Source organism: Arvicola amphibius, chromosome X (assembly GCF_903992535.2).
Source record: "Arvicola amphibius chromosome X, mArvAmp1.2, whole genome shotgun sequence".
NCBI lineage: Eukaryota > Metazoa > Chordata > Mammalia > Rodentia > Cricetidae > Arvicola > Arvicola amphibius.
Window position 1 is genome coordinate 115,316,320 of NC_052065.1, and position 18,718 is coordinate 115,335,037.

Consider the following 18,718-nt stretch of genomic DNA (forward strand, 5'->3'; position numbering starts at 1 on the left):
ACTACCTTTGAATCTTAAAATCTTCCTGCCCCTGCAATGGTCCCTGAGCCTTGGGCAGTTATGATATATATGTCCCATTTAGAGATGAGCACTACATGATCCCTCACCTTACGGTTGTGGGTCTCTTAATTAATGGCTATCTAATTTAAAAAAAAGTTTTGCTAGGCACTGGTGGCACATGGTTTAAATCCCAGAACTCAGGATGCAGAGGCAGGATGATCTCTGTGAGTCTACAGAGTTAGTTCTGGACAGCCAGAGCAACACACAGAGAATCCCTGTCTCAAAAAACCAAAAAAAAAAAAAAAATCCAAAAAGCTTCTCTGATGAGGGATAACGGATACACTAAGTTATGAATATGAAGGTAAGAACACAGGGTAGTTCAATACTATGCCCATTAAACAGACTAATACAGTATTATGTTCTCATTTAGGGCCTGTGGCTTAGCCAGACAACAGTACAAGTCATGAGTTCAGTCTTGTAGAGTAGGCTTTGAATCCACTGGTTATCCCTATAACATAACTATTGCATCAGTGCGCACATCTTGCCAGGTCATTGGCTACTGTGGTTCTCAGGGTTCACAATGGGGTAAGATTGTTGAATATTTTTCTTTCCTTGTAGCATAAATACAATTTCCTGGAACTATTAAAGTTATCAAATATTAATGAAGTTTCTGGTTTGGTATCAATTTCTTATTCAGAAAGGCATCGTTTCCCCCCCATGATCTCTTTTGTATTTGTTTCCCAGTGGTTAGCATTATAGCACCTTTTAATTTTTTCTAATATTGCCATCAATTCCATTTTAATCTATAAAGATTTAAAATTCAGGTTGGAATTGTGAAACTGGAGAAGGAACTGATTGCATGGCACGGCAAAGGGGATCATAATGGTGATGCCCATGCCTGTGAATTGTCCGGGCATTTTGTAAAACTGCAGTCTCTGCTTCAGTAGGTCTGGGATGGGACCTCATAGTTTAGGAATCAAAACAATCCTAGGACTATACAAAAGCACATTTGAGCAGCAAGCATCTAGCTTGATTAGGTCTTGTTGTGCATTTATGTAGGGCCACAATTAAATAAATCGAAGGAGATTAATGTTTATGCTGTTTCAAAAGCCACCCCAGGCTCCCTGAAATGGCATTAATTAGCTCTTACTAGCCAGGAAGTCCTTTTTGTGTCTACATGAACCCCTTTACATATTGTGATGTTTTTCTTCTAATTTTATTTTTTTATAATAAACACTTACAAAACATGTTTACTGATTTGTGTGCATGTGGCATGCATGTGGAAGTGACGAGGACAATTTGCAAGAGTTGATTCTCTCCTTCCACCATGTGGGTTCTGGGAATCAATATCAAGCTATCATCACACTTTGGGACAAAGTCATTTTCACCTTCTGAGCTATTTTACTGGTCCTTGTCTTCATACTTAGTGGAGATATAGTTAGTCCATCATGGCCACTCTTGCACACATGTGTGCTCACATTTATGTGTGTGCCTGTATACATATGTATAAAAAGTATTATTTATTGTCAAAATTATTTTGGAGCCAATGCACCTACCACTTTCCCTTCTTCCCTTTAGGAATCTAGGATTTGAGATCTTTTTCAGTAAGTTCTTGTTCTATGCCTATGTTTGTCTTCTGTAAGAAGTCTATAAAATTAGACAAGCTTTGTTAATACTTGCCAAAATTCTGTTGCCTTTTACTTCAGTACATGTTCAATAGCCCCATCCCGCATCAGATATACCCCCTAGATATACACAAAGTGCCATCGTACTGGCCATCGGGCCTATAAAGCTCATATCAAAAAATTGCTCACTCAAGGCAGAATCCAGAAAGCGTTAACTTCAAAATAAGATGTGACCACATGGTCAATAAAAAGACGTACTTGGGATGTAATTAAAAATAACATACCAGGTAAAATTGGTTGTCCAGCAATTCCCAGTGGTGGCATTCCAAGATTATTCATTGCTGTGGCCCACGCAGTTGGATCAGACACAGGCAGCGTCATTGCAGTAGAATCTACGTTCAGAGGTCTAGCACTATCAGCTGAAATGAAATGACAGGGCAAATAATTTGTTGTGTTGAGGTTCCGGTACCTAGTTACGCTATTAGAGAAAACTGTGACAACCACTTTACACAAATGGTCAACAGACAAGTGGTGGATAAGGCCTCAATGCAATGCTACTTTTCTTACAAGGATTGAAATAATACAGCTTGACGTGGCAGGAAGTCATGAAATTTGAAAGCAATTTACCAGATGGCATTTCAGTGTATTTCCTTTCTACCCTTTCCCCCGTCTCTCCCAATCACAAATGTACACATCAAAGGAGATTGGAATAATTAAGAATTTTCTCATCCTTTGTCTACTAGCATATTATTACTTCAGCAGATTCTATTCAAACTCCTCAGAAATACAAACCAAGAAAATAAAATCATCCAAGGGCTTCTGTAGTTGGCAATAAAATATGAAAATTACATTCCTGATGAGATTGTAGGTCCTTGCAGTAGTACAATCAAAAGAGCTGAGCATATATATATCAACAGCTAATAGAACATTCTGGGGGTTGCGAAGAACCAATGAACAAACAGACAGTCCACATGGCTCCTAGCCACAAAGACTGCAAGTCTAGTTGGAGAGAGAAGACGATGATAATGATAATTACTGTTAGTACTAGCACCACCTCAGCCTTCTTTTCACTACAACCAATTATTGTGTGCTTACCATATGTCAACTACAGCAGCTGGCATGCGTCACTGTCATTTAACTTTTGGGACGAAGCTATGAGGTGGGGAGGATTTATATCTGCATGTAACAAATGAGAGGTTTCTAAAGATTATCTCTTTTACCCAAAATTGTACAGAATACATCCATTTAGTCACTATGGCTATGGTCTACTATCCCTAATGAAATAATTAAGAGCCAAGGAAATACTTGAGTGGTATACACTGGATTACTGAAGATTATGGAATAAAAAGGTTCTGTGGTCTGAGTAGGTAGAAATTATAGAGAACGGATGTTAAAAGAGTAGTAAAATTTGAATGATAGCTGGCTATTAACTAGTAAAGAAAAGGAAGGGACACCTCAGAAAAGACACTGAAGTGGGTTATATTTACAAGGGCATGTGGTAACTGTGTTGGGTGAGATATAGTCAATAAGTTATCTGAGCACAAAAGGGTTTTAATTTGGGATTTTCCCCCTGATAGCTGATAGCCTCCAGGTAAAAGAAAATCACACAGCCTTTCTACTACAGTCCAATATGAACATCTGCCAATCAGACCCCTGAAGGTAACTCTGTTCTATGTGTAGCTTATTAATGTCCATCATGTCCGTCTAAGCTGGCAACATCAGGGATGGTCCTTGGCTGAGTTATTTATACTTGTGCTATTTTAGTCCTGGTGAGAACAAGCAAACGTCCAAAGACACTAGTTTTGAGATTCCAGTCTTTGTCATTCTTCTGTGTTGAATTTGCCTTCCCTCCAACAACACCCACCACACACATACAGAGAGGAGGGAAGGGGAGGAGAGAGAGGGAGAGGACCATAAGTATCCCACATTACAGCCTGAGCTGCTGACTTCCCTGCCTGCAGGAACTCTAGTCCTCACACCCACGTTCAGTGCTCTCTTATGAAGACATAACTTAAGTTTAAACATAGCTCCTCTGGAAATATTAGTAAGAAAACAAACATATATCATCGAACATCCTTTGGGTCCAGAGTTTACAGAAGCAATAATTAGGTCCAGCTGGATTTCCAATTTCCACAAGTAGCAAGTGTTTAGGGGATCTCTGATTTAAGACTGCTGAATGGCTCCCAGGGAATACAGGCAGTTCCACAGGAGCTAGGTCCCAGTGTCAAAAATGCTTTTCTTTTGCCTCTTTTATTTATTCCCAGCATGGCTATGTATTCCTGTGAAAAAGAAAAACTAACAACTCGGGAATGCTTCTCAACATGGGACGTGAAATCCAATAATGGAATTTACAACATACCAACCTCTCTAAACTGAACAAATCTGGGGGCCAGGGAGTGAAGGATAATGATCTAAACTGTCAGTTTTAAAGGACAATACAGTAGTCTTCTTTTCAAAATGTCTACTAATCAAAGTGCCTGTTAAGATGCCCGAGAGCACAGTTCCCGGGAAGGCTTGTTTGTAAGGACAGATAAGGACCCTGTGGAACTAGTAGCATTATTTTACCACAATGACTGTCATTCCTAAATTCCCAAGTGTGTTTTAAATGTTCTTCTCATCTCCCTCCCTTCTCAGACCACCTAAGTCCCACCTTGTCAAATCCTACTCATTTTCCATGGGTTATCTGAAATACCATAACCTTTCCTGTAAAGCCGCTTCACTGGAATGAATTATTCCTTCCTATGTGTTCTCATTACATTTTATCTTGTGTGTGATTTTTATATGTTTGCTTATTCTTAGAATCCTCCTCCTCCTCAAACCCAGTTTTTGGTGCGTCTTGCTATACAGCAGGTTCTGAGCTAGCAACTAGGAATATAGAGATGAACAAAACCTGGTTACTGGAGGAGTGTGCAGTACAGTGGGAGGCACAGAAACACAAAGAAACAAATATCAATTATTGTAATAAGCATTACAATGAGTCGAGTGCTATGGGACTCCAGGAGAATAGTTTAATATTACAGAAATGGGTTTAGGTATACGTATCTGGAGCTGGGATGGACGGAGATGAGCTGCCAGAGAAGCTTTTGCTGGAAAATATCATTGCAATGTGTCCTTAAGGAAGGCTATGATTTTCTTCCAGATAATGAATTGGAAGATCATCAGGTTAGAGAAGCGTAGGAATCAAGAACAACGGAATATTTATTACCGATTGTCTTGAATTATAGCTCTTGGCTACACTTCTATCTTCTAGCTAGTCACTCCTTTAGGTCAGAGATGGGGTTTAAGAGATAAGGCATCTTTTTAATAATGTTTTTGAGACAGACTCTCGTTACATTGCCCTGGCTTGTTTGGAGCCGATAGAGATTTGTCTGCTTCTGTCTTGTAAGTGCTGGGTTACAGGTGTGTGGCAGCACGGCCAGTACAGACATCTTTCTAAGCCTCCAACTCTTAATGCCTTGATATATCTGAATAAATGACTAACAAACAGGCAATGCATGCAATTGCATTCATTGATTGTCTACATCCATGTTCAGAATGATAAACTTTTAAATATAGAGATGGCATTATTGCTAAACCAATTCTCAATAGCAAATAAAAATATGTAGGAATTTGCTTAGAGTTACAACCAGAGATAGATCTATGCAACTAATAATTTAGTCTGATCTTATTACCTATAACCATGTGCCTATATCAGCACAATCATTTATGTAAGCAAGATTGCAAAAGTTTTCATTCAAAGACAAATTTTAGGTGATCTTTTGCTTCCCAGCTGTCCAGATTAATGGTTCACATTAACAAAGCATGCTATGCCAAATATATCTGTAGAATTATCACTAAGCGGTGGAAAAGTTGAGCTTTAGTCTAATTCTCTTTCAAGTCTAAATATGGATATCTGGAAATTTCTTTAAGTATCTTATCAAACTAGTCTCACATCACAGAGGAGGATGCTGCCATTTCCTCTGACTACTATAATTTACTATTAGCAGCCAAGAATACTCAGAAAGGGCTAGAGATGGCTCACTGTCTAAGAGTGCTTTTGAGAACCAAAGTTCAGATCCTAGCACACACATAACATATGAGTACCCCATATATGCCTATATCTTCAGTTCTAAAGTGGGTGGAAAGGAAGGGGTTACTGGTGTTTGCTGAATTCCAGCCTAAGATAACACAATCCCCAAGTCCATGGAGACACCCTGCCTCAAAACAACTGGCAGAGAATGACAGAAGAGGAAAAACGTGGCTCTCTTCTGGCTTCTATGCGTGTGCCCAGACAAATAGACTTGCATACATATGTGCACATATGTACACACACACACACACACACACACACACACACACACACACACACAAATTGTCCCCAAAAAGAAAAGAAAGGAATATTAACATCACAGAGGAGAGGAGGATATCGCTCTGTTTCCTCTGACTCTTACAAATTACTAGTAGCAGCCAAGAATACTCAGAAAGGCTAGAGAGAAGGCAAATGCCAGCGATGCAAAAATGCTCTTCAAAATATCTTCCCTAGTTCTAATTTGCTGTGTGACAACTCCTCAAGATCAGAAGTTATAGAGGAGTTGTTCATAAGTGCCTTCGGGGTGACTCGATTGAAGATATAGCACTTTGGAATAAGAGCGCATAAGTATCAAAGGAATGAAAGCTTTTGAAGTGATTGCCCACTCTAACTTGATGTCTCTCTAGAACTAACAAGTCAGCGCCGTTTATGAACCACTGATTACTCAATTCTGTAAAAGTTATTTGAAAATGAAGATTACAAATTCTATCATACAAGAGTTTATGCTTATAAATGTTTCTCTTTTTTTCTTTTGAAATAAGTAGAATGAATATGTTGGTACCATCTCTTTATGTATATTCTTTTTTGATTTTTTTGAGATAGGGTTTCTCTACAAAACAGTTCTGGCTGTCTTGGAACTAGCTCTTATAGACCAGGCTGTCCAAGAAGTCACGGAAATCCACCTGCCTTTGCCTCCTGAGTGCTGGGATTAATGGTGTATGCCACCACCACCCAGCTCAACTATATTCTTTTATTCAAATAAAAACTCTCCTTTCTTGGCAATTTACTCTTCTCCAATTCTTTTTAAAAAAAAATAATAGTATTTATTTATCTTGTGTTTGTGTGTGGAAAAGCATATGCCATGCATTCATGGAGGTCAGAGTATATGACTTGTGGGAGTTGGTCAGTGGACATAAATCTCATTTACTTTTGTTACTTCTACCAATAAATCTACTTTTAAATAAGAGAACTCCGCAATGTTCAATGTGGGGGATTACCTGCATTGTCTACTTAACAGATCTAAAGCTATCCAAAATCTTTTTATACTGTGTGATTCAGGCCTGTGGACTTAGCTCTCCAGTCTGTAGAAGGAATATAGTACAAAAGAGAGGAGACCCCAGACAATCGAACCACACCATTACTTATAAATATGGCAAACAATATAACAGAAACCATAATAGGCCTAAGTAGAACACAAATTCTAATTGCTCTTAATAAAAACCTGGAGTCAGATATTAGGGGGTAAAAGCTAACAGATCTGTGAAGCAGTGCAGCCAGCCACTGGAGAGACCTGTTACCTCTTCTGAATCCGCAGATGGAAAGGGCTGACTGAATCTTCAGACTGCACTGCTCTCCTGTCTCCTCCCACCTTATATTCCTTTCCCTGCCTAGCTGGATCAGGATCACTCCGATCTCCACCTCCCTAGTGCTGGGATTCAAGGCCTGTGATCCCAACTGCTGGGATCACCTTTGTGTGAGCTCTGTTTCTCTTTTAGACTGATTCAGTCTCATGTAACAGAGATCCATCTGCCTCTGTCTCCTGAGTCCTGTAATGAAAGGCCACCCCCTGGCACTCTGATCCTCAAACAAAGTTTATTTGTTAAAACACAAACAAAATATCACTACACCTAACACTTTGATCATGCTTACTATATGCCAGGCATTGTTCTGACATTTTATTAAAAAGTATATTAATTTAAAACTCAAAGCAACTGTATGAAAGAACTTTTCATCATCCCATCGTATTGATGAATTAATAGGAAGAGAGGCTAGACAGGGAGCTTTCAGTGGCGCTGGAATACTAACTTACACAGCCTGGCTCCACTAGTTCTGCTCTTACCTACTAGGCTATACAAAGCCAGGGCAGTCAAAAAATTATTTAGTCCAATTTGAGGTTGGACATATGGGCATACCTCACATCTTCTATTCTAGTGGTTCTCAATGGAAGCTTGACAATATCTGGAGACATTTTTGTTTGTACCATTTGGGGTCAGGAAGTTGCTACTGAGACCTGTCTAGTGAGTGGATAGAGGCAGAGAAGCTGAGAATCATCTTTTGTCCTTTAGGACAGTCTGCTAAAGTTAAGAATTATCTGGCTCCAAATGTCTATTGTATCGACTTTGAGAGACTTTTCTCTATGGCAGCTATTTTGTGTGTTCCTTAAAAAATATGTATTTCTTAACTTATTTGTGGTAGACATGCTGGACTCACAGATGTATGCCACCTCATCTAGCACCTTTGTTCCAGGCGAGTTCCAGGGATTGAACCTGGGTCATTATTGAACTTGGGTCACTATGCTTGCTTGTGTGGTTAGCACATTTACCCACTGAGCCATCCCCATAGTTCACAATTTTGTGGGTTCTTAATGAAGAGTGATCCATACCCCCGGTTTCTTTGCAACCCTGAATCATCTATCACTTGCACAGTCAATCCCATGTCCACAGTTCTTGCCCTACTCTCTCATGCTACTATACAGTAAATACTAAATCTAATCAGGTTGGACACCCAGGAGCCTATTAAAATGTTTGTCCGTTTCTATGTGCTACATCAAAGAAATCATTACTGTGGTGGCGGTGGGAACAGGCATTATGCATGGCTGATAGACTGCTGTTTAGAGAGTGGTACTGGAAATAGCATTAGGAATCCCACTATGATGAAAGGAAGCGAGAGAAACCTTAGAAAATGTTTGCATAGAACACAGAAGAAACCTTCATTTTTTGGCACATCACATAGAACCCTGTACACAATAGGCACACAAAAATATTTCCTTTGATAGATTATGGTGTAAGGATAGGACTGTGTATCCCAGTACTGAATAACATTGTGCTTTCAGTTCTTTGGCTAATAGAAAGGAAGCAGCAGAATAAATCATGTTTTCGAATTGCATTAAGCCTAAGGCTCAAGGTTTTATCTTCTGCTTGGTATTTATTGCTCATGAAGCAATATATTGTGCTTTGCAAGTGTTATTTTGAGTCCTTGTTCATTTTCTTTGAAAATTACCAATCCATCATTGTTTGTGAACAATGCACCGAAGCCCCAGGTACCCACTCTCCCGTTGCAGATGTCACTGGCAGTGACGCCACAGCTTGCATCATGGTTATGCAGGTTGAAAGAGCGGACAATAAATTCTGTAAGGCAAAGCTCTGAGACAGCAAAGACAGATGATGCTATTAGACAAGCAGGGGCTTTGCCTCCCTGCGAGTATTATCGAGGATGGCTCAAAGAGCCACTCGAGAGAACTAGGATGTCACAACTTATTCTTACTGGAGAGGGAAGGGGAGAGGAGGGGAATGAGAGGGAGTGGATGAGGAAAGAAAAAGAGGAGGGGGGGAGAAAAGGATCTTTTGTTGAGCAAAGGGTCTTAATGTTAGTGTATACAGTAGGTAACCATTCTCACATGGGTTGTGAGTGGAGCAGGATGGGTGAGAGATAGGATAATCCTTAAAACATACAGATGAGAACTTTAGGGTATAAGGTACTTCCACAAAGTAAACGGCATCTCAGTGATTCAATATTCTTATGAACAAACAGGACAGTCCTAGAGATAGTATTGGAACAGTTATGAGAATGTGGCAGGTTTTAAACTAATTCTATGAGACATGCACAGAATAAAGCCAGCCAAAATTCCAGCATAAATGGGACAAGCATTCAGGAAGTCCTACCCAGAGTTAAGGAGATATTGGAGGCTGATGGCTTCTTGGGGAGGGTCAGTTTTCTTCAGGGATGCAGCCCCTGCTAGGTTGTCCACATGCTAGTGGATGGTGGCCCTACATCCATGTACACACTGGCAACACTAACTGGACTCCGTGGGATAAGAAAGCAGAGTGCATGTGGTTGGGAGGTAGAAGTAGTGGGGGATATTGAAAGATCTAAAAAAGAGGAAAGGGGTTGGGTTTGAGCAAAACTCTTATTTGTATGCAAGTGCTCTGGTAACAGTTATAGTAGAGTAGGGTGGTGGTAGTAAGGAAGCAGGCCACAGGTTTTGGCCCACGCCCAGTTGGGAATTCATAGCCTATATCCTGTATCTATGAAGGCAACACAGTGGAGTGGAAGCAACACACCTTGGAGGCAGACAGAATCATATCTTCTCACCATAGTTCTGAAATTTATTACTTGTGTGAATTGACAGATTGATAAACTTTTTGATCAGTTTATTCACCTATAGCTGAACATACTGACAATCTTTCGGGTACAAAGACAATGGCAATTATTCAGTCACTATCCCTCCCATTTTCAAATGTGTATATGGTTTGTGTGCCTATATGTACATGTTTTGCAAGTGTGTGGGTAAATGTGTGTAGATATGCATACTTGTGTGTTCGCATGCGGATGCCCAATGGTGGTGTTGGAAATCACCTTCTTCATTGAGGCAGGGTCTCTCAGTCAAACCTAGAACTTGCTGGTAGATGATTTTTTGCTAATCAGCTGTCCCTGTCTCTATCTCTTGACTATTCTTGCTAGTCAGCTTGCCCGGTTTCCATACCTGTGGCTGGAGTTATAGGTGGACCACAATGCCCACTATACCCTTGCAACAGTTATGTGGGACCTGAGGATCTGAATTTTGGTTCCCATGTTTATGAAGAAAGTGTATTAACCACTGAGCAACCCGCCAGCCCCAAACGATAATTATTTTGATTTCTAATATTGAATAAGGGGTAATTGTGCAAAAGTAGTTTTATAGCTAATGATTTTTTAAAGTAGAAATGCTTTAGTAAAGAAAAAAAGATGTATTTCCGGCCCTATGCTCATTACATGTTATTCTCAAGGACCAAATGACACAGGTAATATTTATCAATTATGTCAATTTTACAGATAAGGAAAACGAAATACAAAGAAGTTAGGAAATTGCCTAGGTCAGCACAGATATATGTAATTCTGGAAGTGAAATTCCATCTTGGGAAAGTATGCTTCCAGAGCACCCAAGTTTCAAAACTGAGCTTTACACTACCACTAAGAATGCCGAGTCCAATGCTTGGAACAGAACACACGGGACTGTGAGCTAAATGGGGAGATTTCTAGGGTCCACTGCTGGGATTTTCATCTCGGTGGTGATGGAGAATCTGCCTTGTGATTAAGTAGCCTAGGTAACTCTTCCTGCCTGAGAAACACAGAGTTTAATTTCTTTATCTAATAATGAGACTGAAATCATTTCTTCCATGGTGCTGTGCTGAAAATAACATGAATAGTTAGTATGTGTTGGCCATACCTGACTCTATGCTTCTATCTACACTAAAAGTAGAATGCTGAACAAATGGGGTTATTTTCTGTTCTTCAGTTGGTTGTCTCTGAGACTATATTGTTGACTTGCTGGGCAAGGCCACTAACCATAGTGCCATGGTCTAGGTCAGGGAGGTGGGCCCCTAGCCATGATAACTATAAACAAGTGTGGTGTTAAATCCTAGTGATAATGGGAACTTTGGCTTGAGAACTAGCTGCCTCAGCAGGGTCGCTCTCAACTATGAAGGGCAGTGCTATATATACACAAACAGCCACGGGAGGCAGTGACTAATGGTAGGATTTGTGTTGGGCCAGCAGCTGTGGCTCCTTCTAAACTTCGTCTTCCCCTTTCCCTCCATAAACAGCAGAAACGGAATTTCTAAACTTTACTCCCATTTAACAAATAATCTGGAAGCAATAGCCTTTACTGTTCAGATGTTCACATCACTCATCATCTTTCATGTGTCAAAATAACTCATTTTGTTTCTCTGAAAACTACCTTTCATCAGCTGTCAATATGCAATTGGCCAGAGCAACTAGAAAACTCTTAACCCTGTATTGTTTGGGGGGATCTCCCAACATCCCTGACCAATTAATTACTCAAGGAGGAATATCCATACCTAGCTCTAGGCTATTGGCCTTCGGTATCATGCCAGATTTTGATAGTAAGACCCTATTGCTGGAGACACCACATAATTTGGTTACAGGATATGTAAAGACCAAGCTCAAACTGACTGGAAAGCGTCCTCTCTACTGGCCAGTTTTCACAGTACCATAAGGTGCTATGTAAGCTGCTGTAGGACAAGGGTCATCAATAACCGTACCCAGTTGTGAACACTGGGAGATAAAATGACCAGCTTAGTGAGATATGCCCAAGGGTGCAATAGTGGCATGAATGCTATGGGGTAATCAACTGCTTTCTTAGTTGGATTTAAGGACTTCTTCACAGGAGGAAACACATGTCTCGTACTATAAATCTGGCCAACAATCCAAGCTTAGGGAACTCTTAAGCCTATTGCTATTAGTTTGTAAAGTGGACTTAATATCAAACTGCCCTCTAAATAAGTATCTCTCTATCTGAAGATTAATTTGGCTAAAAAGACTTCATCAGTGAAGTTTCTTTGTGCACTGGACAATGATCAAATTGCAGAAAATAAGTATCAGTGGAAGGATCAGCTACAAATGAGTCAGCTATATCATACCTCATTCCCAAGGCTTAGACACCAACACAGAAAAGGGAAATGAAAGATCACAGGAGATGGAGGTCAGGGAAGACTGGGGTGAAATAGTGTCTTCTGGATATGATAGGAAACCTACACTCATGAGCTCATAGTAGATGTGGGGTGCCTGCCCAAAACAGGTACCAAGTCAAGCCAGTCAACATTTTAATATGGACAGGGGAGGGTTTCAAGAGTCTGGGCTACTTTAAAGTACTCATAGTTTAAAGCTTCTAGGGCAGACAGTTTTTTTTAGGGATATGCTCACTTGTAGGATGATTATTATGCAGTGAATGGCCCCATACTCATGCCTATATATATATGGGAAGTACAAATTGTACACAGTGGCCTGTATATATATAAAAGGATATGAAGTCAGGAGGGGATATGGGATTGAGGGGTGAATCTGGGGGAATTAGAAGGAGTAGTGAGGGGTAAATATATCTGAAATACTTTGTATACGTATGTATGAAATTACAGAAGAATTAATTTAAAAAGTAACCGAGATCTCTCAATCCTTAATACAGTATGACCCTGATTGAAGAAAACTCTGGCTATAACAGCGATTACGATTAGTCTTTGGATTACAATTGAATTCTAATCCTGGCATACCGCTAATTAGCTGTGTAATGCCTGGGAAGTGAGCTACAGTCTCTGCAATTTATTTTGTAAGTCGAAAAATGAGGATAGTGGTGCTTGTCGCATAGAGTGGGAGTGAAAATCAAAAAAGAAAATATGTGAAAAGGTGTACCATAGCATTTAGCTCAATAATATGGTTGCAGAATATGAGTGATTACTAATGTAGTAACAGTTGTGAGCTTGGCCTTTGCTATCTTATGAAAAATGGGTGTCAGAGGTGAGGAGAGGAGACAACGTTGATTCCGTCATGGTGAAGGGACATGAAGGAACCACCCATCAATAATACTAGGGAGTACGGTTACAACAGCAACATCAACAAAAGAACAGGATGGCTTCTCTTTTTGTCTTTATACCAAGAATACTGCCCAGAAGAACAAAACTAACTTAAATTCTTCCATCCTATTGATGCATTTTAATTTGTGTATTTACATTATTACTATTTACTTTAACTATAAGTACTATTATTATTATTGTGTGTGACAGGTATGGAGGTGCACATGTGTGGACCGCACAGTATAACTTTGTGGAGTTGGTTTTCTCTTCACATGGGTTCTGGGGATGAAGCTCAGTTCATCGGGCTGGTGCAGCACGTGCTTTACATGCTGGGCTGCCTTAATAGTCCCAGCTGACGCATTTCAGAAAAGTACTGCTTATCCTGTAAACACTTTCCAGTGTTAGCTTCTACTCCAATTTACACCCCAACCTCACCAGAATAATTTCCAAAGCTTTTTATTCCTCAAAAAACTTGGGTAGCATTTTTGTATCCACACTTTCTTTTCTGACCCTGCATCTTAATTATCCATGACAATCCTGGCAAGGACTGTTCTTTATTTCCAACTTTCTAGCAAAGCTAAGGGGAGGTTAAGGGCAGAACCGTGACCTCTGTGACAGCTGGGCAGAGGAAGCCCATTGTATTAGTCTACTTTAGGAACAATTTGTATGCAAGGAAATTTCGTTGTTAGTTTGCTAGTGTATGATTCTAAGATAGCTATACTAATTGTTCCTTTCCTGAAAACCATTTTATATGTTTTTAATATTTTAATGCAGCAACAGCAGTTCAAACAGCAAAAGGATGCGAGTTATTAACTTTCTTACTTTCCTTTGTATGCATTTCTGAAGTTAGCTCAAAATTTCTTCCTTAGTGAATCTCTAGGCCAATAGTGACATCATTTTTAAATCTTTCTCTCTCTCTCTCTCTCTCTCTCTCTCTCTCTCTCTCTCTCTCTCTCTCTCTCTCTCTGTATGTGTGTTTAATGGCATTAATGTGGAGGAGACATAAGGTATTAAAAAATACAAGGCATCTAATTTGGCAAGGAACTCCGGGGCAAACCTTATAGAGACTGGTAGAGTAAATCTGATTCCAAACTGACAACAAAGGGTGAATTCCCTGTAAATAATGAATCGGAAAGAAATTCAGCCTGGGAGCATTTCTTATCCATTTATTTCCACCTGGAAGAAAAGCTGTAATTTCTGACAGTCCATGCTCACATGTTGTCTAGATTGGCCAGAGAGAAACCAACCCAGAATGAAAATAAATAGACAAGCCCATCCGCTTACTGCATTCTCTATCAGGTCCAAGACCAAGAGAAGCCACCAGGTTTTAGGAAACAATGTATCAATTCATGGTTACAGTTAAGGCATTCAACTTCCAATCCCCAAAGGACCATGCAACTGTTCTTATCTCAAGGAAGCTAGAAGTTCATTGTGAGAAAGAAGAGAAAGTAAGAGGCAGGGCCATGTGAATACTCAGACTGTTCTGGGAAATCATACTGTCCATACATATCAGCACTTCTGAGAATCTGTCTGGTATGTTACTGGGGACACTGCCAGAGTAAACCGGCCAAGCTTTTTATCAACATGCATCTCGTTTTCAGTAGCAGTAAATCTATTTCTGTGTATCAAAGCCTAGTTTCTATTGCCTCACATTGTCTTTTTCTGTTTTTTATTATCTATTCTTTTGGTATGTGAATATAATTATTTAGATCACGTCTACTTCCACTCTCTCCTCCAACTCCTTTCAGTATCGCCTGTATAGCCTCCTCCTAACTTTAGGTTTGTTTTTACTGTCTTAAAAGACAAAATAAAACCCACTGAGTACAACTGGTGCTGACTTCTAGCTTTTAATCAAAGACTGAGCAGTTACAAAAGAAAATTTAGAAGAGACATACATAAACTATAAAAAATGTTGTGAAAACTGCACCCAACATGTGGTTTAAGAAAAAAAAAAATGACTAGGATTTTGTGTTAATCATCCCTTGCTGATCCTCACAGATCTACTATGTATCTCAAATGTATTACTTCAAAAATATCTTAATTTCTAAAAAATTCTTTAGTTGTCAAGAGCTTACGGCTTCTCTTAGGGTTTCTATTGCTTTAAATAAAGACCATGATGAAAAGCAACTTGGGGAGGAAGGGGTTTATTTCAGTTTACAGGGCCACTGTCAATGGAAGTCAGGGCAGGATCTTGAGCAGAGCAGGAACCTGGAGACGGGAACTCTAGCAGAAGTCATGGAAGAGTGCGGCTTACTAGAATGGTCCTTATGGCTTGCTAAGTCTGCTTATAGCACCCAGAAAACCAGTCTTGAATGGCACCACCTATAGAGAGCTGGGCCCTCCCACATCAATCATCAAACAAGAAAATGTACTCACTCGGGCTTGCCCACAGGCCAGTTCAATGGGAGAACTTTCTCAATTGAGGCTCCCTCTCCCCAGATGACTAACCTGTGTCAACCTGACATAAAACTAGCCAGCACAGTTGTTCTGCTCTCTCACTCTGCCTACTTCTTCACTCTCCAACCTTCCTTTCTTAGCTACATCAGTAGTTTGTGATCTAGGAACAAACACAAGTGCCAAAGATATCATTTAGCAGCAAATCCACATGCGAAGGCACTAATTCCCCAGTAATGTGGCTACTTTCCCTTTGCTTTTAAAGTGAATCCCTGCAGGGCCTGGATTCCTTTACCCAGAATTTTTGGTGCAGATTTGGAACCGCAGACGAAGCAGTGGGCTGGATGGCATGGCGACAAGGCAGTGTACCTTGCCTACCATGAGTGCCTCAGAGGTCTGGCGTCAGAAGACAAGGCTATTTACTAGCTATATAACCTTGAGACAACTCGCTTGTCTGTGTCTCTGGGCCTGGGATTTTTTTTTTTCATCATAAAAAGCACCATCAACATTTACAACAATCTTACAGGGTTCTTGAGATAGTTAAACAAGAGTTGTCAACTGTAAACAGACTTGGAAAGCTGTGAAATATTGGGGGAATGTTAGATGTTAGTTGTGCTGCTGTTGTTGATGGCATATTATCAATTCTATTAAAGTCAGGGCGAAAGGCTATACAGAGCTAAAAGGCTATACTGGAATTTTATGAGCACGGGCAATCGGTAGGTTATTTTTCATGGGCTTTTTAGCAAAACTGGCACAACATGGGCAACATTAAAATTTCTTCTCCAGTGCTGTGTTCCCGGTCTGTGTGGAAATTTTCCATCTTCATACTTCCTACAGTCCCTACTATACCTGCTCAGTCTCTGTGTGTGAAAGTTGTGTTGGCTCTGGTCTTCATTAGTACTAGGACAAAACGTAATTGCACCTTACAAGTATGTAAGCCTTTTCTCATTGTAATCATTTCTCATAGGACAGTGCTGCTATCTCAAACAAATGAATGTAAGATGTGTTTATCACTTGATCACTTTGAGCCCAAGGAACCTTTTGCAACTCCTAACTTTTGCCAGTGGGATATGGATATAGCCATTTGCAGAACATTTCCAATTTGCTTTAAAAAGAGGGGTGTCTCCAGGAAGATCTATGAGAAAGAGAGCAAGCAGTGGTAAGCTTCTGCAAAAGGTATAATCAAATCTGTAAAAGGGCAGAAACACACAGAAGAGACACTCCATAAAATTGCTGGCAATTATTTCTAGGAACAGACATAAGTTTCACACAATTCCTCACAGCTGCCTCAGGTGTGGAAGGAAGAGATTCAGTCAACTGAGAGGAACTATTGATCATATTTTTGAACATGGAGCTAGGCTACCTGCTTTGGTGCCCAGAGTGGGTGAGGGAAGATGAACCCTGGTCATGTACCCACACGTGTTTCCCAGCCCTGGGGCCAGACAGCCACATGCCCATCTGCTGCGCAAGAAAAAAAACAGACAGGGCTTAAGCAAACAGGACAGGCTGTTTGACCTCAGAGGTTGTCAATTTCTTGCCCTCCGCTTAACAGCTGACGCCTGGAACAAACAGGCCCACAAAGGAGCCAGCATTGGGGTTCCAGCTGAAGGACAGCTGCAGTTATGGAAACAAATGCCCAGGAATGAGTTAACACAGTCAAAGGGGTTAACGAGACAGCCAAGGGCTTTTATACAAATGCATAGGGAAAAAAGTGCAATGTAGCCAGAATGAGGTCCATTAATAAAGCCCAGTGATAACATCTACCACAATGCTTAAATTGGACTTTACTGCTTAACCTGCTTTTCTAAATCCGTCCTCTGTGGTTAAGCTGTTCATTGAGAAATAGGGCTTTAAAAAAGGGAATAAAAACAATACTTTAGCATGTAACATAAAAGGAGAAAATAGGATAAGCCAAGGATAAATAAATATTAGATTTCCAAACAAAGAAAGGAAGAGAAACAAAAGACACCCATACAGCTATGTTCAGAGTATGTTCAAACAGCTTGTCATTGCTAACAATCACATGAGAATAAATTCCTCTTCTCCATGTGTAGCCCATGCTCCATTATTCCAATGCATTAGATTCAATCTGAGTGTTAACGATAATGGGTGGTCGCGTAGCTAAACATGGCCCCCAATTACTACTGAGTGCCCTCTCCTTTTGTGCCTACAAAACAACTGTCATCAATATTCTCTCATAGAATGTTTTCTTATCAGCACTGTGTCCTCAAAGCATCCCTGGAAAGCAGATCGATACTGATGAGGAAAACAGAAAGGTATGGAGAATTTAAGTGAAGATGAAAAGAGATGGCACCAGCATCGCAAAACAGGACTTGAGTTATGAAGAGAGCCGACAGATGGGCTTTGGGGCTGTAATTTCGAGAGGGCATCATTCAGGGAATGCAATGAGTGCTGGTTTTCAGTCCCCTCTCAAATCCAGTGAAAAGCACATAATCCTGAACCACCGCACTTGGCAAAAATGTATTATGGCTTGTAGCACAGAACTGTGGAGTGTGTTTTTACTTCTCAAGAGTACAGTGCAACCTCAGAGGTAAACTTTCACCTCTAAGAACAGAATGGTACATCTGAGTTCTGAACCCAGTATAATCCATTCGGATTGTGTTCCCTAGTCAGAAATAAACTGACGTATACTTATTGAGCCTTTCTACTGTTGCTTTCTAATGGCTGAGACAGGAAAAACAGAAGCCTCTCAGAAGAAAGAAATCCTTCCCTAAGCAAACTTACAAGGAAGGAGTAGGCAAATTGTTGCACAAAGTCAAGGCCAAACAAGACTCCATAAAAAGCCTAAGTAGATTTTTATGGGTGTATAAATGACAAGAAACTACATTAATGTTTCTTGTAGAACTTGAACTGATGAATATATTGGACACATACATCAGAGCACATGGACTTATAACAGGGTTGGCCAAAGGAGGTGAGCTGTAAAGACTATCCTTCTGTTAAATTGGGAAGACAGATGAAGGTTAAGGGGAACCAGGATGGAGGTGTCTGGCACTATCTGAATATGATTACATCTTTTTTTGAGTCAGACTCCACCGATAGGT

The 18,718-nt window shown here is 40.2% G+C and overlaps 1 protein-coding gene across 8 annotated transcripts in view; it reads right to left on the reverse strand.

Annotated features, from left to right (window-relative positions):
• Positions 1-18,718, reverse strand: part of Enox2 (ecto-NOX disulfide-thiol exchanger 2) — a 281,277-nt gene that overhangs the window by 76,648 nt on the left and 185,911 nt on the right. For all 8 annotated transcript variants that reach the window (XM_038316243.2, XM_038316241.2, XM_038316238.2 and 5 more), the window contains one exon: positions 1,910-2,044. In XM_038316243.2, coding sequence (XP_038172171.1) covers positions 1,910-2,006 — 97 coding nt within the window. In that variant the 5' untranslated portion in view covers positions 2,007-2,044. The remainder of the gene's footprint in view (positions 1-1,909; positions 2,045-18,718) is intronic.